The 27,575-nt window shown below is 54.3% G+C and overlaps 1 protein-coding gene across 4 annotated transcripts in view; it reads left to right on the top strand.

Annotated features, from left to right (window-relative positions):
* The window catches only part of ABR (ABR activator of RhoGEF and GTPase), a 183,613-nt gene that overhangs the window by 86,656 nt on the left and 69,382 nt on the right, over positions 1–27,575 (top strand). For 3 of the 4 annotated variants that reach the window (XM_047833044.1, XM_047833045.1, XM_047833046.1), the window contains exons 2-3: positions 1,950–2,134; positions 24,769–24,867. In XM_047833044.1, the coding sequence (XP_047689000.1) occupies positions 1,950–2,134; positions 24,769–24,867 (284 nt within the window). Of the gene's footprint in view, positions 1–1,949; positions 2,135–15,985; positions 16,617–24,768; positions 24,868–27,575 lie in introns of those variants that run through there. The other variant, XM_047833047.1, reaches the window with a different exon arrangement.

The raw sequence follows: 27,575 nt of genomic DNA, 5'->3' as shown, positions 1-27,575 counted from the left end.
AGGCGAGCCTTACCACCCTCCCTGTTGTTCCTTCTGCCCCTTGGAAATAAATAAATTAAGACTAACGGATCTGGTCCTGTGACCCCTGGAAACACAGGTCACCGTATAGGAGAGTCAGCACGGCCTGCTGGAATCTGAACTGTTGGCCAGGTCAGGGTTGACCATAGCTCGAACCCCTGACCATGACTCCAGACACTAATAGGAGAGTCTGGAGCCTCCTGGAGGAGACATGGCAGGTTAACGTGATGTTCCATTCCCTCCTTGTGCTTCTCCAAAGTGAGTAGGTCTCCCCAAACAGCCGGGCCCCCTCACAGTGCCAGACTGGGGCAGAATGGATGCTGTGGCTTCTCTTTCTCCCTCCTGCCCCATGGAAATAGCAGAGTCGGCTCACCGCCCGCCAACCGCACGCATAGGTCCTGTGTCCTCTGGTCGGTGAGCCCTATTTCCACGTGCATGGCACGCACACATCACAGTGGCTCTTCACTTGCATGCCTGTTCTGGGGGAAAAAAAATAGTTTATGTTCTTTGACAGCTTAATGGGCCGTCAGCACAGGGACTGGAGAGGAAGTCAGAGGGAGCAGGTGCAGCGAGGCTGGGGGAAGCTCTCGGCTGCCAAAGGGCCAGATTGGACTGAGTATAGCTGTGGCCAGACGCCCTGGTGACCTGTTGACACCATTCTCAGGCTGCCGGCTGCCCTGGGGCTGGTATGTTGTGACAGAAGAGGAGGAGCCAGGGCCCCGTGGAGAATTTGGCTCAAGCCTGAGACCTGAGAGGGACAGTGCATTCCTCTGCTCATTCATTCCCTCCACGCACATTTCCCTAGATCCTGCCGCGTGTCCGCCCGTGGGTTCTGGGCACACAGCAGTGACTGAGGCACCCCCCCCCCGCCCCCCCGGTCCTGCCCCAGAGGTGCAGGGACAAATCGGCAAGATAACAGAGGCACTAGAAGGCCACGTGCTGTGGTTCTGAGCTGAGACGCCAGGGAGGACATCCCGGAAGAAGTGAAATCAGAGCGGACGGTGGGACCAGGCCCAGCCAGGGGGTGAGGAGCCGTGAGAGGATCGCTTGTGCTGCTGCAGGAGAGACCCCACCGGTGGAGCTTGGGGGCCTTTCTGAGGTGCTGCCCTATGCCCCCATGGGCCCGGCCCGCTGTTCCCGGGAGGGGTGTATGTGAGTGGGCTCTGCAGCCTGGTTGGTGCTGGCAGCACCAAGGGGGTTAACGGCAGCTCCACTTCCCTGCAGCCCTTTCTTCCCTCTTCTCCGAAGGGAGCCTCCATTGAAATTCTAGAAATAAGTGCCGGCTTTTGAGTCTGCTGTGAAACCATGTCCCTGCCAGGCCCCAGAGCCACCTTCTCGCCCACACTGTGCCAGCCTTGGGCTCCATCTTGTGCAGGGGCCTCGTTCAGAGGGGTGAGGACTCCCCGGGTGCAGTGCCTCAGCCCTCCGCCCCGAAACCTGCTCTACCCCCCACACCAGGCATCGGCTCGGTGTACAAATGGTACCCAAGGAGGAGGGGCTCAGGAAGTGACATCGCCTGGCCCGCCCCACCTCCTTATTCCCTATAAAAAGCAAAATGGTGACTCAGAGAGGAGAGTTGGAAGCGTCCTGCCTCCTGCTCCCACTGTGAATTTTTAGGCTTGGAATTAGGCAGGAGGCAGAGGAAACAGCGGCTCGAAATCCACGACTGACATGCTGTTTGGCGGGTGGCAACCGTGGAGCCGCTCCTCCCTTACTCCCAGCAGCCCCTGAACTGCAGCCCCAGGACCTGCTGGCGCTCCCCAGCCCCTCTCGAGGCCCGGGGCCCCCACGCAGCCCCCGCCCGGGCCTGGCCGTGCATGCCGCACCGGGGGGCATGGCAGCCGGGGGTCGCCGCAGGCGCCCACTGCGCTATCAGTCCCTGGCAGCCCTCGTGGAGGACTCTCAGTGGCCTTTCTTGTTCCTTGTCTCAGACTTCAGCTACGGGGCAGACGACTACGACGGAGAAGGGAATGAGGAGCAGAAGGGGCCCCCGGAGGGCTCGGAGACCATGCCGTACATCGATGAGTCGCCCACCATGTCGCCCCAGCTCAGTGCCCGTGGCCAAGGCGGCGGGGACAGCATCTCCCCCACCCCACCTGAGGGGCTGGCGCCTGGGGTAGGTGCACCTGCTTTTCCTTCTGGGGGGGGGAGGGGGGAAGGCAGGCATGGGTGTTGTGGGCCAGGCCCTGCCTGGGACGCTACTGGGAGAGCAGGGCTGGGGAAATGTGGACCTGGCGCCCTTGTCACCTCATCCCAGTCCTGGGCCCCTCAGACTAGGCTCCCCACCACCACCTGCTGCTCTCTCTGCCACCCCTGCACCTATCTCTGCCTCCTCTACCAGCCATCTGCTTCCCCTGCCTTCTGGACACCCTCACTTCCTCTCTCAGCTTTCTCTTCCAGCCCCTCTCTAGCAGGATGGGGCCTGGGGGAGGGAACAGGCCCTTCTCTGTGGGCCAGAGCAGCGCACATGGCCTGTGGGCTGTAAATGCACAGATGCCGGCTCAGCAAAGTGAGGCTGGTCTCCATGCTCTCTGTGAGGTGGAGTGAGCTGCCTCCGTAGCATTCCCTGAAGATCAAGGGCCCCCCATGCTGCCCGCCTCTGTTGACTCTGGAAGGGAATCAGCCCTAATGGTGTCCCCCTCTCCTCTTGTCGGCTGATAGGAGCTCTGCTCCAAAGAGAAGCATTTTACAAGGAATATTAAGTATGTGCTTTGAGACGGGCCAGGAGCTTTGCAAGCCTTGTGATTCATGCCGTTCCTGGCCGCAGGGACTGGCTGTGTCTGGGCCCAGCTTGTATGTGTGCACCTGAGACACATGAACAAGTGAGGCAGAGGGGCTCCTGGGGGCTGTTTTTCTGGGGTTGGGGAGAATCAAAGCCCTTCCTCTATTTGGGGGGCTGGGGCATGGAGAGTCTGGTCCTGCTTGGTAAAGGGCTTGTCCAGATGCGTTCTGTGGGGGACCCCTTTCTTCCCTCCAACAACCCCGAGGAGCAGTCACTCAGATGCTGTGAGATACTTGTTCCCCTCCCGAAGGGCCCAGCAATCCCCGCTCCACAGGAGGGCTGCCTGGACTCTACCATTTCTGGAGAACCCCCTGCTTCTTTCCCTCCCAGCCTCCTTGGCCACCTTCCACCCCTCCGCAGAGCTCTCACCCCCTCTTCACACACTGGGGTGGCTGTTATAGCCTTTGGCAACAAGGGCCTTGGCAACCGGCTTCCCACTTGAGGGAAGCCACATCGTTGCCATGGCAACAGAGGCTGAGGCAGAGCTTCGTGGCTGCCAGGCAGTGCAAGTTTGGAAATGGATGGTGGGGGCAGGTGGGAGGTGGAGGGGACGGGTGAGGTTCAGGACCCCCACAGCTGGCATTCTGGAGTGTTGCCCTGTCATCCTAAGGAAGGCGAGAGTCCACCATCTCGGACATGCAGGGCAGGATTTTTGCTGGTGATGGAGGGAGTATTCTGGGGCGTGAACTGAGGCCAAGCAGAGGAAACAAGGCTAAAACTCTTGCTTCCCATCTCTGCCTTCAGGTCTCTGACCAAACAGAGCTCAGAGGCCCCCTGGAGGACTCAGCTGTTACCCCACTGTGAGCAGGTGCAGGAAGATTCACTGTAGGACCCAACCCAGAGCCAAGAATGCTGGCTGAGAGTTGAGAACGTGTGGCCAAACAGAGCTGCTTGCTGACAAGCGAAGTGCCTCTGCCATTTTCATCCCCCTTCTCTGCCTCCCCCCGCCCCCCTGCCTTCCTCCTTGCTTCCTGCCTCGGGTCCTTCCCTCATCACGTGACCGCCTCGCTGGCATGCTTGCCCATCGATTTTTAGATTCCTTGGTGAAAGGTGCTGGTGGGTGCTTTTCCCAGTGAAACAGATCACAGGCACAACGGGAGACCCCCCCGCCCCTTGCCTGGAGCTCTGAGGTTTTGAGCCAGTGACTTTCCTCACTTTGTGGCTGCCCATTTTGTTTGGTGGCTCACGAGTGAGTAACTGGGTTTTTTTTGAGGACTTTGAAATCCAGAGATGCTACAGTGAGAACTGACTAAAGTGCTTGGGAACCCCGGAATTGATTTTTTTACACCATTGGCTAGAAGTCATGCGAGGTAGGGGTGGGGAGCATTTATCCAACTTGGGGATACGGGTGAAGATTCCAGTCCGATGAACCTCCTTCCCGCCCACCTTCCTTCCTGGAGTTAGTTGCATTTCTGCCCTTTCCTCTGGGTCACTGGCCCCATCTAGTGGACTCTGCAAGTATTGCTGTTTACATTGGGGTGCCACAGAGTTGACACACCCCTTCCTGAGTACTTGGGCGCTATTTTGGTTTAAAAACAAAACAAAACAGAAAACCAAGGTTTTTGCTACTTGGCTCTGTTCATTTGGCCAGGCAGGTCTCCTCCCTGCCAGGCTTCCTGTTGGGGCCTTGGGAACCAAGGGGACTTTTGGACCAAATTAGACGATTGTTCTAAGTATTCAGATGTCTGGCCTCTGGCAGCTGGGCATTTCACAGCCCTGTATGCAGCCAACTTGTGCTGGGAAGCCTAAGGTTTGGTCCTCCTGAGAACAGAACCAATGGGATGCCTATCTATATCTGTAGGGAGATTTATTTTTTTTTAATGTTTATTTTTTTTTGAGAGAGAGACAGAGCATGAGTGGGGGAGGAGCAGAGAGACAGGGAGACACAGAATCCGAAGCTGGCTCCAGGCTCCAAGCTGTCAGCACAGAGCCCGACAGAGACAATGCGAGAGACAGAGTGCAAGCAGGGGAGGGGCAGACAGAGGGAGACACAGAATCCGAAGCGGGCTCCAGGCTCTGAGCTGTCAGCCCAGAGCCCGACGCGGGGCTCACACCCATGAACCGTGAGATCATGACCTGAGCCGAAGTCGGACACTTAACCGACTGAGCCACCCAGCTGCCCTTGATCATGGAATTGGCACACTTCATTATGGAGGCCAAGAAGTACCAAGATCTGCAGTCAGCAAGCTGGACACCCAGGAATGATGTAATAGTTCCAGGTTGAGTCTGAAGGCCTAAGAACCAGCAGAGCCAAATAGTGTGAGTTCTAGTCTGAAAGCCAGCAGGCTCGAAATCCAAGAAGGGCCAGTGTTTCAGTCTGAGGCTAAAGCCTGGAAGAGACTCGTGTCTCAGCTTGACTGGCAGGAAGAGTTCCCTTTTATTAGGCCTTTTTGTTCTACTTGGGTCTTCAGTTGATTAGATGAGGCCCACCACCCCCATCAGGGAGAGAAGCAGCTATACTCAGTTGCCTGATGCAAATGTTAATCTCACTCAGAAATGCCCTCATGGCACACTCAGAATAACTTTGACCGAATGTCTGGGCCCAGTCAGGTTGTGACACATAAATGTAACAATCTTGACAGTCTCACTCGTGCAGCAGCCCAGAGAACGGAAGGAACACGAGCTTTGGATAGGTGAACACCTGCTACTCTCTAGCTGTAAGGCCCTGGATGAGTGCCATGACCCCTCCGAGCCTCACTTTCCTCATCTCGAAATAGGACCAGCTGCCTGGATTGTTGGGGAGAGACCGGGATAGCTCAGGTGAAGCCCGCAGCTCTGGGTCTGGCTCACCGTGGGTGCTCAGCCCTTGGCGACTGGGACCCACAAGACTTTTCTCGCCTGTTTTTGGAACCAAGACCATTGTAAGGACCTGGTCTAATGAATATTAGCTAGACAAGGACTGAATCTGCTTCTGCAACCTCCTTTCCTGCCAGGTATGGTGGCCCAGATAGAGCCAGGTCTCTGTGGTGTCCCAGTCTCCTCGCTCCCCAACCTGCCCCCTACAGCCTGGCTCTGCTGCTCTTGTCTTCGGTGTGCCCCAGCTGTGCAGCCCACTAGGCCTCGGGGGAAACCTCAAGCCCTGCCCTGCAGACCCTCCCCTTCCCTCAAGCCCAGGCTGAGCAGAGCCCCTTAGTAGGGCCAGGGCCTCACGTCACTGGTGGCTCGATTCGACCGACAGTGCCTGATTTCACCTTGGGAAGGCAGGGCAGGGACTCTTGATCTCAGCTGACAAGTTGGGGTACACGTTCCTCTGCCAGGACCATGGTCATACAGAAAAGCTTGCTCCCTGTAAGCTAGAGACTCCTCCTTCTGCCCCCTTGGGAGACACGGTAAAAAGTGGAAACAAGGCAGAGAAAAGATCTGGGTGTTGTCTCCGGGCTTCCGCCGCCTAGCTGTGTGACCTGAGGGATGCCACGCCCCCTGTCTGGCTCCAATCTACTCATCTGTAAAGGGAAGATACTGAGAATTTCCTCCCTCCTGACCGCCCACACCCGTCATGAGGTTTCCGTGAGACGGTGTCAGGCAGGGCGCTTTGCAAATTGTAGAGTCTGTACCCACGTTGGTGGGACTGCTCAATGTCAGACTTGTTCTGTAGTTCCGGGGGTATCCAGAGGCAGGTCAGAGGCATCTAATAAAAGGCCGGATGGAGGGGTTCAGACTTTAGCCAGCGGGAGAGACCAGAGTAAGGGCGGGGGGGGGGGGCGTTGAAACGGTCACCGTTGTCCTTCCATCTCCCCCACCCGCTTCTCCTCGTCACAGCTGCCTGGACTTGCGCTGAGCCTTTTACGCAGGTTGTCTCATTCAGGGCCTGTGAAGTTGGTGCGGTAATCGTCATCTTACAGTTGAGGAAACAGGCTGGCAGAGGTGATGTAATTCATCCAAGACTAGCCAGCAGGGCCAGAGATTTGTTGAAACTCAGGTCTCTTGGACACCACCTCCCTTGTGAAGTTTTACAGCCCGTCGCTGAGCCCTTTGCCCTTTGGGAAGAGTGCACCGTTCCTTGTGGGGCCGGTCGGCCCCGTGAGATCGGGAGCCCCAGTCCCCGATCATTTCCACGGCCCCCCTCCGCAGCTCCTGGCACCTGCTGTTTGTGGAACTGAACTGAGTAGTACCAAGTGGCCAAGGAGGAAGGACTCAGATGCAGTCTCAGGGCATGAAGTTCGGGAGATCTCTGCTCCCTCTTTCCTTCTTCAGTCCCTTCCGAAGGTTGGGTTTGGGGAGTTGAGGTTGCTTCCAGGTGAATGGAGGAGCCAGGTGGAGAGCCAGAGCATGTGAGATTGTGTCCCAGTCTGGTCCCTCTGGACATTGTTAGAGGCCTGGGTTGGGTGGGCTAGCGGCTGCCGTGGTCTTTACTCCTCTCAGGAGTTTCCATCTGCCAGTGGAATCAGAGACAGACTCTCCTCAAGTTTCCAGCATCCTGTCTCAGCAGCCTTGCCCCCCACTTGTCCATTTCTGGATCTTTGGGCCCCCACCGCTACCAGGTGGCGAGCTCGGAGCCCATGGGCTTCATTGCCTCCTAACTCCTCCCATTACTGGGTGAGCTCCCACCCCATTTGTAGATGAAGAAACTAAGGTTCAGGGGTGTTCCCTGGCTTGTCTGGGTTGAGAAGGAGGTGAGTAGGAAGTAGGGAGACATAGCGCCCTGGTTGCAACCTCAGCCCCCTCCACGGCAGGTCCTCTCTGGCCCGTGCCCTCTTCACACCTGGCTCGGATCCGGCCTTCTGTGGTTGACCACACCTGGCTGACCTGGAGCATCCCTGTAGCTCTCACAGCCTGTCTGCACCTGCCCCTCCCTGCCAGCATGCTGGGATCAGAGTTCCGTGATGGATTTCACATCCACCCCTAACACTTCTTCCAAAGGGACATTCAGTGAAGGGATGCTGATCTCCTGCAGGTCCCGGGCACTGTGGCTGTGAGGGTGAGCTCAGCCAGGACCATCCTCTGCACTTGAGGCCCTGGAGTCTCCAGGGGTGGGGCAGGGAGGCGGACTGACCTACATGTAATCACACCAACTGGGGTGAAATTGCGTGCGAACTAAGCGCCCTAGAGCCCTGCCCCTGAGAATGTGCTCTCACAAAAGTGAGCCACCCTGGGGCCAGAGGCAAGGGGTTTGTGCAGAAGGGCAGAGCACCTCCTCCAGGCCAGCAGGCTGGCTCTTGCCCCAGGGACTGTTTTCCATCACTGTCACCCAGTTTCTCCACTAGTGGGTGCCAGCGCTTTCTTTCACACGGATGGTGCACTGGTGAGCCTGCCACCCTCAGGGTTACCAACTGGGTGCTTCTGTCTGGAGGGTTTCCAGACCCCTCACCATCCTGCCCATGTGGCAAAAGGAAAAGAGCTCATAGAAACACTTCCAGAGGGGCTCCTGGGTGGCTTGGTCAGTTAAGCATCCAACTCTTGGTATTGGCTCAGGTCATGATCCCAGGGTCGTAGGATCGAGCCCCAGGTTGGACTTCGTGCTGAGCGTGGAGCCTGCTTGGGATTCTCTCTCTCTCTGTCTCTGTCTCTGTCTCTGTCTCTGTCTCTGTCTCTGTCTCTCTGTCTCCCTCTGCCCCTCCCTCCCCCCATGCTCTCTCTCCCTCTCTAAATTAAAAAAAAAAAAAAAGAAGAAAAGAAAAAAACACTTCCATAGCACTTACGAAATGCAGGCACTGTGTTACAGCACTTTCTAAGCATTAACTTATTTAGCCCTCGCCACGACCTCGTGAGCAAGGCACCATTATTGCCCTGTTTCACAGATGTGGAAACTCAGGTGCAAAGAGGTTACACAACTCACCTAAGGTCCCACACCTGGTGAGTGGGAGGGTACTCGTCACAGCTGCTCTCTGCTTTCTCTCCAGAACATTGCCCTCTGCGCCTTTCTTTTACCTCTTTCTGGCTGCGTGGCTTTGGGCAACTTGCAGAGTCTTGGTACCCTCAGCTGAAAATGAGAATAAATACCTCCTGTCCGGAAGGGCTACTGTGAGGACCAAGTGACATAGTAACTGCGAGAACACCTTGTTCTGTCTGGGCTGCACAGAGGACCCGTTCCGGAGGTGATAGTTGAATTTGAATCTCTCTTGGGATGTGAACCCAGTTCTCCATGAGTCCCTGGCTCTGGCTGCCCTCAGACCCTCCTGTCCCTGCTCTAGTCCTGGCAGAGGGGGCTCAGCTCCCAGTGGCATTCTTGCCTGGTGAGGGCCCCTGTGGAGGGCACCGCTGTGGAGGATTCAGGGGGAAGAGAGGCACACAGAGGAGAGCCCAGGTGCTGGGAAGGAGGTTAGACTTGTCTTGGGCCATTTCTCACTTGGCTACAGTCTGCCTTCCCTTCTCCCTGGCCCCCACTGCAAGGGTGTTCCACTTAAGCCCACCTTCCGGGACACCCCCTGCCCCCCCCGCCAGGGGTTTGTGAGCTAAGGAAGGAGGGAAGTGCTGGGAACTTGAGATAAAGCCACGCCTGGCCCACTCACTTGGCACCAGTGGGTGCTTACCCCTCCTCCCCTTCAACCTGTTTCCTTTGGTAGGACTGTTCCCTTTGGCCCTATGAGCCTCTTATCATATGACCAGTTTCCATAGGAACCATCCATCCCACCTCAACACCTTGATTTATCTTTTTGGGAGACCCTTTGCCTTGCCCTGTAAGCTTCTATTTCCACTCACCAAGTATTTTCTGAGCACCCACATTTTACAAGATATTGTGGGGAATTAGCATGAGCAGGGGTTGCCCCTAACCCCTCTCATACACACACACACACACACACACACACACACACACACACACACTCTATTTCAAGGCCATCTGTGCAACAGCCTTGAAAGATGTACAGCGTCCCAAGGGAGGAGTCATGTGACCTCAGGTGGGGCAATCAGGGTGGGGAGCATGTAGGAGGCAGCCTCATAGGTAGTGTTCTGCCTGGGCATTGGTCAGGAGGGACGTTCTAGATAAAGAGGGCTGTGTAAGTTCTGGAATGTGGGGAAATCTCTGGAGATTTGAGAAAAGGAGAATGGTCTGGTGTGGCTGGGCATTGGGTTCATTGGAAGAGGTGGGGAGTGAGGCTGGGAGTGAGCTAGGGCTCCCCACTTCTGTGCTCCCCACACCCCACCACCACTGCCAAAAAAAAAGGATAGCTGGTGCCTAATAAGGGCTGACACTTGCCAGGCATTGCCCTACATGGACTAGTCCTCACTGCAACCCTAGAATTGGTGCTATGGTTATCCCCATTTTACAGATGAGGAAACTGAGGCCCAGGGTGTTTGAATGACTTGCCCAGGGTCACACAAACGTCAAGAAGCAGAGGGAGGATTCATATCCAGAATCTAGGGAAGTTCTTTTTGGTTTTGGTTTTGTTTTACTGTATAAATAGTGTCAGTATGGGCTTAGACCCAACATTTGCTTTATATAAAAACCCTATATATGATTATTGGAGTGACTTCTATAACAGAGAAGGGAAGGCAGAATGGGGAGCACAATTATCAGGAAGATGATGAATCTGCTTCCATCTGTGGCTATAGCTGACTCTGTCTGCTCCTGGCACTGGCCCCCTGGGGTCAGTTCTTATTGGCCCCACTGAGCTCCAGCAAATCTGGTGGGGCTTGAGCCTGGGATAGTCAGAGAGGAGGAGGAAGGGGCTTCAAGCCCAGGACAGGCCTGGAGGTGGGAATGTGCCTGGCCTTTCAGAGGGTGTTGTCAACCCTTGGATTGGTTGAATCACCAGCAAGGGCCCCATTGCCCTTGTTTGGGCTGATTTGGTGGCTTCCTGCTGGGCACGGAGTGAGCAATGTTTTAGAAAGAATAATCTGATGTCAGTGGGAGGGATGACCATTGAACAATGGTCCTGTCATTCCCTGCTTAAAACTCTTCGATGCCCTTCCCTCTCTCCTTTTGGTAAAATCCAATGCTTAGCAATGCTGCCAAGACCCTGCCTGATCTGACCACTTGACTGCTGCCTACTTCTGCAGCCTCTTGACCAACCCCCCAACTAGAATGTGAGCTCCAAGATGGAGGTTTGTCCATTTCATAACCAAATGCTTGCTCGTTGAAAACGCTAGTGCCTAGAACTGGGCCTGGCACATAATAGATGCTCAGTAAACATCAGTTGGCTTATTGAATGAACACTCGCCACCCAACTGAATTCATTTCATTGTGCCTCCTCCAGTCCCGTCTGCCCTCCCCTGCCGCCCCCACTGGCATGGCTAGCCCCTGTTCATTTTCAAGTGTGAGTTTCAAGGTGACCTCCCGCAGAGAACCTTCTAGGACTCCCCCTTGGCGGCATCAGCTGTCTTGTGCTCTCTGTGAGGTGGAGAGAGCTGCCACTCACTCTACTTTCCCAGCCGGAGCAGTTACCACACTTCTTTTTTTAACTTCTTTATTTTCCCTGATTACCTCACTGAAAACCCAGACTTTACAGAAATATGTAATGTAGAAAGTGAAAGCCTCCCCAAGTGCCATCCTCCAGACAAAACTTCTGTTAAAAGTCGGTTGTGTACTTCTCCTTATTTGCCCATGTGACATGACTGCATGCACAGTCCACTTGACACACTTGGCCGTCCCCTTCTGCCGGACATTTGGGTGTTTCTGGCCTTGGGCTGCAGTGAATGTCATTGTACACGGATCTTCGCGCCCTCTTAGAAATGTGTTTGCAGAAAAAGCCCTTCAAGTGGAGTTGCTGCGTCAGAGGGTGTGAACGTTTAACATCACAATAGACATTTCCGTGATCTCCTTCCTGGGAGAGTTGTACCTCAGCCCCATAGTTCTGAGATTGCGCCCCGCTCCTGGCACTGCTGTGGCTCACAGCGGTCAATCTGTCCCCGAGCCCGTCAGCTCCATGGCGGTAGACGTAGTGTCCCGTTCGTGGGTGTGATACGAATGCCCAGTGCACAGCAGGCAGTTGATAGATACTTATTGATTCAGTGGCTGTGAGAATGAGGGATGGAGAATGAGTGTAAGGGAAGGCCATGGGGTTTGGGGAGAGGAGACTATCGGTGGCTTTGAGAGCGTGGGCTTGACAAGTGTCAGAAATCTCAGTCGGTGCTCCTTGCCCTCCACAGCGTGGTTCCAGCCACATCTCCAAGTTCGCCTCCTGCCCCTTTTCTATTCTCTTCTCCATCTGTGTTTGCTTACAGAAAGTTCTCCTTTTTGGCCTTCCTCCCTTTGCCTGTAAACTCTTCCCCTTTTCTTTTTTCTTTTTTTAAATTTTTTTAATGTTTACGTATTTTTGAGAGAGAGAGAGAAACAGCATGCATGAGGGAGGGGGAGAGAGAGAGGGAGACACAGAATCCTAAGCAGGGAATCCTAAGCTGTCAGCACAGAGCCTGACGCAGGGCTCGAACCCACAAGCTGTGAGATCAAGACCTGAGCCAAAGTTTGTCGCTCAAACTGAGCCACCCAGGCGCCACCTCTTTCCCAACTCTTTCCAGACACTGCTTAGAAGCCACTCTCCTGTGAAGCTTTTCCTCTGAGGCAGGAATCTGCCTTTGTCCTATGTCCCCACTGTGTTGATCACTGAGACACTGTCTCTTTTGTTCCTATGTCCTTCACTTCCTATAGGTTGAGAGCACTCTAAAAGCTGTGTCTCCCAGATTTGTGTTTGTAATGCCAAGCTTTCTCTGGGTATGAAGGGACAAACAAGGGAGCAGATAGATGGACAGGCAAGATCAGGACTCAAAATGGAATATTATTCTGGCTGTGCAGGGGTGAGATGCTGCAAACTTTGGTCAGGTGGTGGCTTTAAGAAAAGGAAAAAAAAAAAAGGAAGAACGAAGGGGACTCAGTAAAAGGGATGTGGGGCCTGAGGGAAGGAAGAGTCGCAAGATGGTGGCCCTGCCGACAGAAGTGGAGAAGCCAGAAGGGGAAGCTGGCATGGGGGTGGGGGTCGTTTGGTCTGGGTATGTGGAGTTAAGGGGCTGTTGGTGGGACTTCCAAGTGAGGAGACCCAGCTGCCAGCATAGATGCCGTGCTTGGAGCTGAGCAAGGTGCTGGGTTACAAATGGTGATGGGCTGCCTTTGGCCTGGAAGTAAGAAGGGAAGACTTCTTCAATGGTGGAGAGGAGCGGGCTGGGGCCGGGGTCCTGAATGGGTGACTCCATGCTGACAGGAGGCAGACGTAAGGAGAGCCAGCGTAAAGCAGAGCGGTCAGAGCAGCACCAGCATGCTTACAGGAGCTGAGGGATTTGAGAAAGGCCAGACTGCTGAGGCTAAGGAGTGGGAGAGGGAGGTCTCCGACTTTGGGATACGGCAGTTTAGGGACCTTTGGAGCAGGCTGCTTCTCTGGAGAGGAGGAGCGGGAGCCAGGCTGAAGCAGCGGAGTGTGGAGGATGCTGGGAGGAAGCTCAGGTCCAGGGCTGGCTCAGGGCATTCGTAGGGGAAAGGGAGGGGGCATTGCTGGGACTTGTGAGTCACTTCCCCCCCAGGGGGAGGACTGAGGGCCTCTGAGTGGTGTCTGTATGCCCGATGGAGATGGAAGGGCATTCTAGTTACTCACGGGAATTTCCAGCCAGCTGGGGTGGGGTGGAGCAGAGATGCCTTGGATGTTTAGGGAGCAGCTTCTGAGAGGTTTCAGGGTTTGGGGAAGAAGTGGGTGTTGATCCGGCTCTGCTGGTTAGGGGCATGGGGAATGAAGTCAGGAATACTCCAGGAGACTTCGGAAGGCGCTTCCCCGATTGGGTGGGGGAAGGGACACCAGAGGAGCCCTTGGGCTTTTAGACCCTTCTCCCATTCCACCTGTATGTCTGACCAGTGGGTCAGTCCTGCCATGCACTTGAAGCTTGCGGGGTGCGAGGCAGAAACTGTGGCATAGAGCCCCGGGCTGGCACACTTGTGCTCTGGGGAATGCCAGGCCTAGTTGTTCCCAAGCACTGGGAACAGCCTCGCCCGCCCAAACCAAATGAGGAATTGTGGCTGAAAGGGCCCTTCAGATGTGCTCCGGCTATTTATAACCCAGCCAGGGCAGGGACAGGGAAAAACCAAGGACTGAGGGAGGGGGCGGGGTGTAAGGTGGGGTGTGCCTCTGTGAAGCCCTGTCAGTCCTGAGGCCCCAAAGAGCCTACCCCAAATCCCTCAGTCTCTATTTCAGCTTTGGTGACAGGGAGGAGCCTGTCAGTGGTGAGGACAGCTTCTCTGCTCTAGCAAATGGCACAAGCCCCATCTTGAGCTCAGAGCTTCCACACACTTCTTTGGGGATTTGGGATTAGAAACTGTTTCCATTCTTCTCCTTTTCCCTCCTCTCCCCTCAACTCTCCATCCAGCTTGGAGGCTCAGCCAGGGGCCCTGTTCTCAGCTGAGGTGCCCAGTGGAAAGGAGAGGTAATGACAAGATGATGCACAGTTGACATTCCTTTGTAACTCATTTCCCAGGAGTTTGACCCTTCCCCGCCAAGGCCATTACCACCTGACAGGGGATATGACACGTGCATAAGGAGGCTGGTGGTAGATACGCGTGCTGATGGACAGCTCCAACACTGCATCATTGAGAGCGTGTGTATGAGGAGAAAGCCAAGGGAATCCCTGGCTGGAGACACTGTTGGGGGGCTGGTGGGAGGTTGAGGGGGTTGGCTTGAGTGGGTATGAAGCTTCAGGGCTCACCACCCAGAGTCCTGAATTTTCACTTGATCTACCTGGGTGGTGGCACCTATGATGCAGGTTTACAAAGGTAAGTGGTGTGTTGGTAGTGTGTGAAGTTGAACTGGATTCCAAGATGCCGGATCCAATGAGGAAATGGGGCAGAGGGGATATTCGGGGAACACCACCACCCTGTCCCCTACACCTACACAACTCTCAACTTCCCTTAGAGAAACAACCAGCTGCGAGAAGGCAGCAACCTTGTCTTGGGCCTAATTCAGTTCACGGATGTGTTTCATTTAGAGCGCACCATGTTTTGTTTTAATGTAATTCATCTGCCATCCTTTTAAAATTGAGAGATGTCAGGGCGCCTGCGTGGTTCGGTCGGTTAAACGTCTGGCTCAGGTCATGATCTCACGGCTTGTGAGTTCAAGCCCCGCGACAGGCTCTGTGCTGACAGCTCAGAGCCTGGGGCCTGTTTCCGATTCTGTGTCTCCCTTTCTTTCTCTGCCCCTCCCCTGCTCATGCTCTGTGTGTCTCTCTCTCAAAAAAGAAACATTAGAAAAAAAAATTTTTTTTTAATAAAATTGAGAGATATCACCTAAGACTCCAAATTTCCAGGTTCTCTAGAACAATCTGAGATGGGGCGACCTGAAGCCTGCGTTGCCCCTAGCAGCCATGAACTGGAGCGGAGTGGTGGTTTTTTCACCCAGCTCCTACCTGGCGCACTTCACTGCTCTTACCTGCACTCTGACGGCTGCTGGAGTTTGCAACCTTTGCCCTAGGTGTTGTGCTGTGAAAGAGCTTTCCCCAGGTGCTGCCCCTAAACTCTTCCCTCAAGAGAGTAAGTGTCTGCTCCTCTCCTGCTGAGGCCTAGACCACCAGATTGTGCTCTTCGCTGTCTGGATGGATTGAGCTTTGTAACCCCTGAGGAAGCCCAGGGGAAGCCTGCTGGGAGTGGGAAGGGCTGCTGGTGTTATCTCCCTGGGTTCCTTGTACTCTCTGCTGTGGGGCTGGCTCTCCTGGGCGGAGGCCCGTCTTGAGCCAAAAGAGCCCCACGGAGGTGGGATTGCTCATCTCAGCAGCATCTGTGAGTAGGAGATGTGGCATCTCCGGCCGTCCAAGGGGGCCCTTCTGCAGAACCTGGCTGGCACTTTTGCTTCTGTTGTGGTGACGCGGATCGGGCCTCCTCTGCACAAAATCTTGTTCTCCCAGCCACAGTGGTGATAGAAACTGTTTTCTCACCAGGCCTTGGCCTCCCCTCCGCAAAGGTGTCAGAACCCGAGGCAGAGATGAGAAGGGGGCTCAGCTTGTGGCCGTCCCAGGGTGACAGCGAGGCTCGCCCCGGGTCTTCCCGGAGGCTGTGCGGGCAGCTGCTCCTCCGCTCCTCCCCCTGCCTGCTCCGGCTCTGGTGAGGGGCTGTAAATAAAGCCTGTCTCTGGGAAGCAGACCTCCCCCTGCGCCCGGCCCGTCTGCGGCCTCCTCGCCCCTCCTCCGCGCTCCAGAAGGCTCCGCCAGCCTCTGGCCGGTGACCGCAGAGGGAACGGCTCCACCTCACAAGTCAAGTCGTGCATTTCCTGTGTATTAATAGCAAACGCGAGCCTCCGAGTCCAGAAAGGGCGGGATCTGTGGGACCGGCGGCGGCGGCGGCGGCGGCGGTGGCGGCGGGGCGGCCGGCCGGAGCTCGGGAGCGGCGGCCGGGGAGCGCGGGGCCCCGCCTGCGCCCGGGCCGGCGCGCACAGCAGGAAGGGCCAAGGCGGCCGGCGGGGGCGCCTCCTCCTGCTCCGCCGGCGCGCCGCGCGGTCTCTCTCCAGTGACAGCCCTGCGCTCGCGGCGGCGGCGGTGGGGCTGCCGGAGCGCCGCTTCCCCTCTCCCGGCCTGAGGACGCGCGCGAGGCGGCCCGCAGCCCCGGCGCGCGGGAGGGCCGGGAAGCGGCAGCAGGAAAAGGTTCATAATGGAGCCTTTCATCGGGAGCCGGTGGCCGGGTGCCAGGACTGACTCCGGGGAGGCCAGCATGCTGGTTTAGGCCTGCCCTGCACGCTCTTCCCCTCCCTGCCCGCCTGCCTCCCTCCGGGGCGGCGGCGGCAACGGCTGCTGCTGCTGCGTGGACCCCGCTTCCTGTTTGCCCTCCGCGCCTCCGGCTGCCATGGAAGAGGAAGAGGAGGCTATAGGCTTTTTGGACAAGGTTCTGGAGGATGAAGATGTGTTTCTCCTGGAGGAGTGCGAGCTGGGAACCCCGACCAGCCCCGGCTCAGGGTCCCCCTTCTTGGTGGCCGTGAAGGTGGGAATGTGACACGCCCTGGATGCTTGTCGGGGGAGGGGCAGGGCTGGCAGCTCTCGACTGCCGAAGCTGTGTGCGGGCAGAAATGGCTGGTTTGTGCACCAGCCTCATGGCCGGGTGGAAGCACCACACTCCGGCCGAGAGGGGCTGGCGCATGCCTGCGAGGGGTTGTGAGGGGCCGAGCTCTCTGGCAGCTGTTCCTGGGGGAGAGGTGCAGTGCCTGCCTCCTCCCCCTGGACCAGTTGTCCAAAGTGGCAGTGGCTGCTGGCTTTCCCCAGCAGGCCAGCTGTGCTGGGGGCTTTCTCTGGCAGTGACATGAGTCACCTGGTGGGCACGGCAGTGGTGTGAGCCTGCTGCCCCAGAGGAGCTGGCTGAGTTGAAACCAGGAGGTCGTAATTCATTGTTTCCATGGCAACAGTAGGATAAGTGCACTTAGGAAGTTCGGGCCACAGGGGCCACTGGCCTCCTAGCAAGGAGACTTTGTGAGTCTGGGCTAGGGCAAGCAAGAGAGCATTGGGAGAGAGGGAGAGCCAGAGGTCACTGAGCTTCCTTGAAGGAAAAGAATTGGATCAGCTGAAAAGGGGGTGATAACAGCTGGCTCTGAGGCAGGAGCCAGGTGGGTAGGCACTTTTCCCAAGGTGGGCGTAGTCAAGAAGCATCTGCTGGGCCCCAGCCCACTCACTCTGGGGCTGTGAACGTTCTCCCCAGCAATGCGCCTGTCCTGTCGTAGGAGTTGCCTTGAAGGTAGAGCAGGAGGGGGCTGTGCATCAATCCCATTTCCTTTCTTCGCCTCCTCCCCAGGGCCAGGGGTGCCCCTCGCAGCCACACCGGTGCTGCCTGAGGCATGGTGAGGCATCCACACTGCACCGTTCATTCTTCCTTTCTTTCACCTAGGCCCACTTCGAAGAGCCCTGACCTCAGCCTTTTGCTCGCCTCCTCTGTGTTCTGTGTCTGGGAGAGAGGGCCAGTGGGAACGTACAGCAGGGAGTTTGCAGGCTGCAAGCCAGGCTGCCTAACAGAGTGACCGACCATCCATGCCCCACTCCCCGCCGGGCCTGTCTGCACCCCGGAGGGTGTGGTGCACGGAGCATTGCCGTGGGCAGGAGGCTGCCCCTGAGCCTCTCTGGGCCTCTTTGTCCCTCCTGTAAGATGGGGATCACAGCCCTGCCACGCCCGCACTACAGTGTGGTTCTAAGGAGGAGCTAATGGAGGTAAAAACAGACTACAGACCCACAGGAGATGGCTGATGTGTGGCGTCTGCGTGGAGCTGTAGCCGTTGGCCTGGGTGCAGAGCAGAGAGGAGCAGTAATGGGAGGCGGGCAGCGGCTAGCATCCCACCCCTGGTTCCCTCATCTGGTGCTAGCTCAGAGCACTGGGAGTTAAGATGTGACTTAAGTAGGCCCGCAGAGGCCTTTGCACTTAGGGTCTGAGCAACCTCCCCACTAGGAACAGGATGGGGAAAAGTCTGGTAATGAACCAAGAGCACCGGCCGGGAGCTAAGTAGTGTGTGGGTTGGGAGATATGGGGAGTCCCTGATGGGCCTTCTCTGAGAACCCCTCCCCAGCGCAGATGGAGTCCTGTTCATATGCTGCCTTATGGATCCACCCTTATTCTAGGCTCTGGCTTTTACCTCAGTCTTAGACCGTATTTTATTCTGCTCAGCACTCTAGGCATCTGCCTCCTTGATTCTACCCTATTTTCCTCAAGGGCAAGGGCCATGTTGTATTCACTGCTGAACACTGCACAAAGCTGGGGACATGACTGGTGCTCAGTGACTTTGTGGAGACAGCGAGGCTCCATGGGGCCTGCAAAGGGTGTACCATGTTCCCTGCCTTGTTCTACTCAGAGGTGTTCCCCGGAGGCTGCACACAGATGCTAAGGGGGCCCAGGCACACATCACACCTAAAAAGCCCGGTCTTTCCAGATCCCTGTGAGCACCTAGATGTGGTCTTCCCCTCTTCTTTCCTGCCTCAGTTTTCGTGGACTTGTCTCAGCAAGGGGGGAAGAGGCCTTTCCTGAGTGTTGGGGAATTCCAGGCCCCCTGTCTCATCCCGAACACCTCTAGGATACCCTCATTCTCTATCAGGGTTGGTCAGCTATAGAGGGAGAAGACAGGCAGGGTGGCTGCAGAGAGGTGGGGATAAACCTCTTTGAGTCATTCAACAAACGCTGTCAGGTTGTGTTCTAGTCAAAGCATCCTGCCTGGCACTGGGGAGGAGACAAGATTAACACGGCATGATCCTTTCTCACAAAGAGTTCACAGTTCAGGGCAAGGGGGCAAGCGCACAGATAATAGGGATAGAATGAGAAAGTACTCGGGGTTCCAATAAAAGGGTACGAAATTCAGAGGAGGAGACACCACTTCTGTCGGGGTCAGAGCTGGACTTCGTGCATGTGTGTGCACATGCGTGTGAGCCTGTGTGTGTGTGCACATGTGTGGTCAAGGGGCGTTTCTGGAGGGTGTGCTCCTGGCCTGGGCTGTGGACGGTCTTGGCGGTCTGGCACGATAGACCCTTCTCGGCAGCAGGTGGGAATCCAAGGCAGTTCGCTCTTTGCTATTACTTTACTCCAGGAGTACTTCCCCTTAAACAATGGTTGTGTTCCTGAGCATGTGTCCAAATGCCAGTCCTATAAATCAATCGTGTTTTCAGTGTAATTTCCGAGCTGCTTCATCTTCCTGGGGGACAGAGGTGATTAGGGCAGTGGTTTCCTCCAGAGCTGGGGCTGGAGCTTGCTGTGTTTTTCAACCCGGACTTCCCTTTGAGGAGTTAATTCCCTATAAACTAATAATAATGTTAATACTGATAGCAGCATCACCTCCTGGCCGGAAAGTGTTGTGTGCTTTCCAAAACTCTTTCGTACGGTTCTATTTAAAGGTACGGAGGGCTGATAGTGCCTTGCTATCTAAAAGCTGCTATTTAAAGGAACTCATTTGTCAGGAATAAAAATGTTTTTGTAATGCAGATTAACCTATCAGGTGTTGTTCCGTGCCAGTTTTTAATGGATAGTCAGAAACACCCACATTGATTTCACCTGCCCCAGTCTCTTGGGCCCCTACAGGCAGCGATGGCCATGCCTGTGCCCCCCGCTGGGGTGTTTCCCGAAGTGTGGGCTACACTTCGGATGATTTGAGATGTGATTTTAGGTGGCACCTAGATGTATTTTTTGCATGTTAGTGGTCAGGTTTATATTTTAATGTATCTTAGGGGAAATATGACTTGACATCTTAGGATTTCAAAGATAATGCTTGAGATAAGGCTGTACTTTTAAGAAGTCAGTTGTGAAGAATAATAAGTAAACAGGAGTGCAGGTGGTATGTATGAACAAAGTGCAAAGGTGGGCTATGAACACCTGGCCTTCAGAAACACTGCTGGGCCTGCCTAAAGCCTCAGACAGCGGAGAACCTGGATACAGGGATCCACCTTCCAGGGGAGTGGGCTTTGTCCCCCCTCTCTAAATTCCGCTAAGGAAATGGCTGAAGGGGACCTCCCCAGTGCCTAGCTCTAAGGAAGAAGAGAGAATGGCCGGGCATCCCTGCAGCTGTCTCAGCTCAGAGAGGGGCCAGCTGTCCTAAGGCTGCTGCGTGGCATGGGCACAGCCTCTAGACCCAATGGCATCTACTCTGAGCAGATCCTGCTGGGTGCTCCTCAGAAGGTGAGGTGGCCCATGAACTGAATATTGCTGTGTGCAGAGCCATTTGGCCTAGGGCTCTGGATGGCAGGTGGCTCTGCCTGTTCAGTCCTCACTATTTTCTTGGAGGAGGTCAAAGTTCCTGGACAGATCGTATCTTGGTTTGGCCCAGACCCAAACCTTTATTTAGCCTCTAAACGCTTTAGAAGACCGGGCCAGAGCTGGCTAAACCTACCTTGTAGGTACTGTCCTTACCAGAGGGACTTGACCTCTTGCGTTTGGGGGCCTCAAGCCCCCAAACTGTGTAAACTGCTGGGAATGAACCAGCCCGCGGTGGCTACGTTTCTGAAGCTCTGCTTGGGGAGGAAGTGGAGACATCGTCACTCAGAAGGCAGCTTCCCTGTGCTGGACGACTGGCAAGCAGAATGGCCCATGCTGTGGGGACCCTGAGCTCTTCAGAGAACTGGCCCTGGGGATTCTGGGCATGTGGGCACCACCCCTGGAGGGCTCTTTGGGGGCAGAGACTGTCTCTCTCACCTTTGAATTTGTATTCCCAGTGGCTGGCACATAGTGCAGAATGAATGAATGTCCAGCCCTGGTGATTTGTGAGACAAGACTAGCCCCGCAAGGATCGAAGAAACAATTGTGAGTTTCCAGATGATTCTAAGCCAGGAACACGGGGGTCTGAGGAAAGCAGGAAAAAAAAAAAAAAAAAGGAAGAGGTTTTTGGTGGTAACTGAGAACAGGCCTCTTGTTGGTAACATGTGCACAACCTAATTTCACATTCTTCGGCTCTCGGCCACCTTTACCCCTATGGCAGCCAAAACGTCAGGTCAGTGTGGCCCAGAATGCAACTCTTGGGGCTGACTACTGACTTTTGGGGGAGCTCTTTCATGATTGGGCTCTGAGGCGGAAGTCTCTTGAGAAGAGGGTCTTGCTGAGAGGGGCTGTCACAGGGACTGGCCCAGAGTTCTGTACTCACGCCAAGGCGGATGAAAACATGGCAGCAGCTGCCGTCACCAGGTCTTCACCCGGTCCTAGTCCAACCAGCTCTGCCGTTAAGCTCCAAATGCGCCCCGAGTGACTTCCTTTAGATGTTTGCCGGGCCCTCAGGTGAATCTTTGGTTGGCAGGGAGCAGGAGGGAAGGCGAGCTCCCATTCGTCAGGCTTGGGGAGCAGCAGGGTTTGTGCGATGTGCAGCGAGGCTGCCCGCAATCTGACCATGAGGGGCCGGGGTCGTGGCCTTGCTCTAGGTTCAGACCTTGCTCCTTGAAGGGTGTGCTGCCTGCCTGAAATGCCAAGAGTTCCAAGCAGCTGGCAGTTTCCACCCGGTGCCTTTGGGTGTGGGGGTAATGACAACCCCTTCCAGATCGTGGGATTGTAGTGAGTTAATCCCTGGAAAGTTCTTAGAACTGTGCCTGGTACTTGTGAAGCCATCAATAAATAACCATTGTCCTTCCCAAAAGCTTGACGTCCATGCTGGTTTCCTAATGCTGCCGAAACAAATTACCACACCGTTAGTGGTTTAGCCCAACACAAATGTATTCTCTCACACACAAGTCTAAAAGGGTCAGCAGGGCTGCATTCCTTCTGGAAGCTTCTGGTGAGAGAATCCATTCCCATGCCTTTTCCAGCTTCTAGAGAGGCCCCCTGTATTCCTTAGCTCATGGCCACATCCTGACAGTGTAGCATCCTCCAGTCTTGTAGACATTTTCTTTCCCTCTTCCTGCTCCCCTTCTCTGCTCACGTTGCCTTTTCTGACGCTGATTCTCTTGCCTCCCCCTCATAGACCTTTGTGATTACTGGGATAATCCAGTGTCGTCATCTCGCCTAAAAATCCTTAGCTTAATCATACCTGCAAAATCCCTTTCTCCATATAAGATGACGTATTTGTAGGTTTGGGGGGGTGGGATGTGGACATCTTTGGCAGGACATTGTTTTTCTATCACAGGGTCAGAGACTCTGGGGGCAGCAGCTTCTGGCCCAGATCTGATAACTGGGTTGCTGACAGAAGGCCAAGGATTCAGGCCCTCACCTGGGGAAGGCTGTGGGAACATGCAGGGGACAGGTTGTGCAACTGGGAGAAGGCCACTCTTCTCCAGACTTCAGAAATTTCTGGTAGCTTCATAGACTCTCCCAGCCTGTACTAGGAGTGTGCATTTGATGCCCAGAGAGGGTTCTGTCTGAGATTCCAGGGAAGCATCTGATGCTTGAAAAAGAAAAGGAGAGCGAGGAAATCATTAAAGCAGTGGAGGAGCCTGGAATTTGGTACTCAAGGACTGGGAGGGAATCCCAGCTCTGCCACTGCCTGGCTGTGTGACCCTGGGCCAGTCCCTTTCCTCTTCCAAGTCCTGCCTGCTATGCAGATGGTTGCATAATGGACAAATATAGTACCGACCTCAGTGAGGTATTTGAGGGCTAAATGCAAGCGGAAGGAACTTACAAGGCTTAATAAATGTCGGATGCCCACGTGTTAGGGGTATCGTTGTGGTGCTGGGCTTCAGGGATGTGCAAGAAGAGTGTGATGACAGTGTTTCCAAGGCCCTACAGAGTCACTGGGCAGTTAACGAGAGCTCACACGTCAGGTGGGAGAGTCGGTCCCCCAGACACTGATGTGAGAGCTGATGCTGCAGCCCAGAGACTTCAGCTGTGACTCCAAAGAGAGCTGGGATTGGGACAAGAGCAGAGCCAGAGTGGAAGAAGGCATCCTGGGCAGCAGGAACCAAAGTTCAGAGGCCAGAACACTCCAGGCATGTTGGGCAGACAAAGAGATCTGACAGCTCTGGGGCAGGTTCGCAGGGTAAGGAGAGGCGCCAGGAGCCAGGGAAGGTGTTTAAGTGAAGAACAAGCTGGACCCCATATCACAGTGTATAGTTATAGATTTATATTTACTTGTTTGTTCGTTTTAATGTCTTTCTCTCCTCTAGAGTATAAACCACATAAGAGCAGGGATTATTGTATGTTTGCTTCCCGTTGGATCTTCAGAGTCTGATGGGTGTTCAGTAAATATTTGCTGTACGAATAAATAAATGAACAAATGACCTAATTGAATCCCCAAATAATCGCATTTTGCGCTGTTGATATTTTTAAATGTTATTTATTATTATTTTTAAAAATTTTAACGTTTACTTATCATCGAGAGAGACAGAGCATGAGCAGGGGAGGGGCAGAGAGAGGGGGAGACACAGAATCCGAAGCAGGCTCCAGGCTCTGAGTTGTCAGCACAGAGCCCCACATGGGGCTCAAACTCACAAACTGCGAGATCATGGCCTGAGCTGAAGTCAAACGCTTAACCTTCTGAGCCACCCAGGTGCCCCTATTTATTTCTTTTTAATTCCAGTATAGTTAACATACAGTGTTACATTAGTTTCACGTGTACACTATAGCAATTCAACAATTCTATACATTGCTCAGTGCTTCTCAGAAAAAGGGTACTCTTGATCCCCTTCATCCATTTCACCCATCTCTCCACCCACCTCCCCTCTGGCAACCACCAGTTCTCTGAGGTTGAGATTTTGGTTTTTTGTTTGTCTTGTTTTTTTCTTTGTTCATTTGTTTCTTAAATCCCACGTATGAGTGAAATCATACGGTATTTCTTTCTCTGACACGTTTCACTTTGCATTGTGCTCTCTAGATCCATACATGTTGTTGCAACTAGCAAGGTTTTACAGTATTGATATTAAGCCCTTGACAAGCATCAGGGGTAAGGCAGTGTTCTCATGAAGGTTAACCTGGCTCTGGTGTGTGGTGTGAAGGGAGGAGAGAGAGGCAGAGGTCAATTAGAAGAATCCGGGTGGCAGAGCCAAAGCCCGCAGCAGAAAGGGAGGGGTGGAACAGAGTCCTAGTAAGAGATTAGCGAGACGGATGTTCAAGGCTAAATGGGGCACGATCACTATGGAGGAGGAGTTCTGGAGTGGGGGGGAGGCTAGTTAGGATATGTGCCTTGCACTGTGAGGTGGTCAGGAAATGCTGGGGGGTGCAGCACCTTCTATTGTGGGGTTGAGCCCTTGGGGACAGGAAGATATAGTCAAAGGTGTAGCTAGAAGGCCACAACATGGGGCTCCCATGGCCACTTCCGTCTCATTCTCTCTACCCCTCTTCTCAGTTTATACTCTTCCAGGAGCCTCCTCTGGCCCCTGTTGGGTCCTCCCATGTGATCATGCGCTGCCTCAGTCATGGCTCTGATTTCCCTTGTCAACTGTCTGTATTCCCCCATCAAACTGCCCCTTACACACGAGGCCACCGCCTTTGTTCTTTTGCTCACTACTCTAAGACTGGATAGGTGGATGGGTGGATGTCCGATAAGGAAATGTGGGAGAGAAAGGAAGCTGTTAGCAGCAGGAAAACGGGTGCTTGTTTTTCCTTTTTTATTCTATATTTTCAAAATTTTCTATAGTAAATCTACTTGGCTTTTATTCTCTATAAAAGTGTTAAAGAGGAGGACAAAGGCAAGAAAACAGGTCCCTCGGGATGTTAGCCTCCTTTCTCCTGACCTGTTGGCTCTCGGTTTGCTCTCATACAGGTGGAAGCAGGGAAAGGCCTGGAGATGAGGAAGCTGGTTCTCTCGGGGTTCCTGGCCAGCGAAGAGATCTACATTAACCAGCTGGAAGCCTTGTTGCTGGTGAGTATATGCTCTGACCTCAGTGTCAGGCTCAAAAACTGCTTTGGGGGTTGAAGAAGAAGGGAGACCTGGATCAGTCTTTCTCTGTGGGCAGAGTCTTTGGTGTTGCTCTGCTGACAGCTTGGCAATGGGTGGCCGGGGGTCATTGCCAGAAAGGGCCTGTGCCTTTCAGCCCTGACTCTCCATTACCTGATCTGGGAAAGCACACAGGCATTACTAATCAATCACAGCACTCTGTCCAGGTCAGGGGGTGGCGTCCCAGCCTATGCCTCCACACTGCTCAGGGTAGTCTCTACCAGTCAATCAAACTGAGCCCTCTTAGTCATTCCTGGTGCCAGTCCTTCCTCCTCCCTGGAGTAGTGAGCCGTTCACCCCATCCCGAGGCCCTGTGGCAGGAAAGGTGAGGTGGAAGGGTGTCTGTGTCTCTTAAGAATCACCATAGCTCTGATGCATTAGACCAACCCCAACCCTCTGTGAAGGTGCCTCAGTTTCCTCACAAGACGGAGGCATGGCGAGACTCAGCCTGGGAGGGCAATACTATTTTTTTTTTTAATGTTTATTTATGAGCTGTCAGCACAGAGCCTCACACGGAGCTCGACCTCATGAACAGTGAGATCATAACCTGAGCCGAAGTCAGACAGCTTAACCGACTGAGCCGCCAAGGCGCCCCAAAATACTATTAATATTAGGTAAAAGTAGTACACAGATGTAAGATGTTTTTGCCTTTGAAGAAAATGCTCATTAGATGCAGCTGGGTAGTTTGCAGAGTAACTTTGGCAGTCAAGTTCTTTCCCCTGCGTGTTTTGCCTTCTGAGACGTAGGATGGGATCAGTCACAGGGGGCATAAGAAACGTAGAGTAGAAACTCTTTCTTACAAGAACCGTAAGATGCACATTTCTGTACTTGCTGTGATGTGAGATGTCGTCACCCGGTGTCTCGGGTGGGACTTGGTGTTTATTACCCAAGGAATAACTATCGAAATGTGCAGGTACTTTGCAACACCCTGGGCTCAGTTTGGGACAGCTCTCCCCGGGAGTTTATTGGTAGGCACAGCAAGTGTTTTTCAAGTGCTGGACGGTATGGCAGATAGGACTGTGGTCTGAGGCCAGAACTAGGGCAAGACTTGACTGTGCTGTTAATCACAGACTCATTGCACTGTTTTTCATACTGTGCATCTGAACCCATTAGTGCGTTTGTGAAGTCAACATAGTAGGTTGAACCAGTGTGTCTTTTTAAAAGAGAAGGAAAATGTCAGCGTGCATTGCACGTAGTAAGAATAGGTACTATTTCGTGAAACTTTGGGTTTGTTGTATGGATGTGTATGTGTGTACTGGGCCGTGTTATTTCTCACACGTGTTGTGGTTTTGAAAACCACTGGCTTTGGGCAAGCCACGCATAATATCCTGGAACCTCATTTTCCTCATCTGAAGCTGAGAATAATCCCACTACCTTCTCTCTCTCCTTCATGGGGTTGAGAAGGTCAGGTGATCCTTGGGGGGACCTAGTATAAATCCCAGGCACTTAGGCACTCAATTAGCTGAAGGAAGGAAGACAAGCAGAGGGCCAGTCAGACACATATGAAATACCTCTCACACACTGAATTGCCACACCAAAATGAGGGGGCATAGTTGTCATTACGAAAAGGATGCCCGTTTGAAAGGAGTTCAGACAAAGGAACCAGACTGCTCGCCAGAATCCCTGCTTGACCGCTTTCTAACTCTAGCCCTTCAGCACATTGATGAGCCTTTGTGGCCCATTGTCTCCATCTGCAAACTGCTTGCACTGATACTAGTAGGCACTCTGCTCTTGGGGTTGTTGTGGGGACGAGATGAGCGTGTATGTGAAGCTCGTAGAGCCTAAGTGTTAGCTGCTGCTGTTATTTTCTCCGGGGCTGAGAGAGACTCAGGTTAGGGCTTGTTTCTGTCAACACACCCTTTCCCTGAAGAAAGGGGAGGCCCGTCCTCATCAGAGGCAAGCCACTCGTAGATGCCAACTTGCATTCTTGTCAGTCATTGGGCCCCATGTGAATTTCCGTTTGTCCCAGCAAAGATAGCAACAGGTTTAGGGGCCAAGACACTCCCTCCCTGCTTCGCCTTTCTAACAGCTTCATGCCTCAAAGGCAAAACCTGTGAGGCTGGAGCCCCAGTCCAGAGGTGACCCAGAGCGCATCGCTCCTTCCCTCTGCCCCCCAGAGTTTGTTCATCCCAGGCCCCTGATTGGTTCTTTCTTGAGCAGTGGCAGGAGGGAGGGGAGAGACTATCTAGGAGGCCTGGCCTGTGCTGGAGGGCCCCAGGAAGAGGGGGCAGGACCCTCCACAGCCACAGCCTCAGATAATAAGCCTCAGAGATAAGGAATCAAACCTCCCTGCCCCCTCCTTGAGCTATAGAACCCTCCCCTCGTGGCTGCCTGGTTGCTAAAGCCCTTTGCTCTTTGGGGGGGGGGGGGTGCAGGGGATGACCTGACCAAGGGGCCTGGAGAAGAAAACCTGTCTTCTCCATGGTCTGCGCCCAGATCTCCTATTCATCACCAGACTCTCGACCCTCGTCCCCTGGCTCTGCTCCTACTGTGTTTGTGTTTGACTGTTCTCAGCTTCACACTTCCTGATATGCAGATGGCTGGGTGTGTGTGGTGTGTGTACCTAACACCGAATGCACACACACACACGCAGCCAGGACCTACACGGGAGCCTCTGTTCCTGCCCCTGGGTG

The sequence above is a fragment of the Prionailurus viverrinus genome, chromosome E1 (genome assembly GCF_022837055.1).
Source record: "Prionailurus viverrinus isolate Anna chromosome E1, UM_Priviv_1.0, whole genome shotgun sequence".
In the NCBI taxonomy this organism is placed as follows: Eukaryota; Metazoa; Chordata; class Mammalia; order Carnivora; family Felidae; genus Prionailurus; species Prionailurus viverrinus.
Note: the sequence above shows the minus strand (reverse complement) of the source record. Positions and strands in the feature narration are given on the sequence as shown.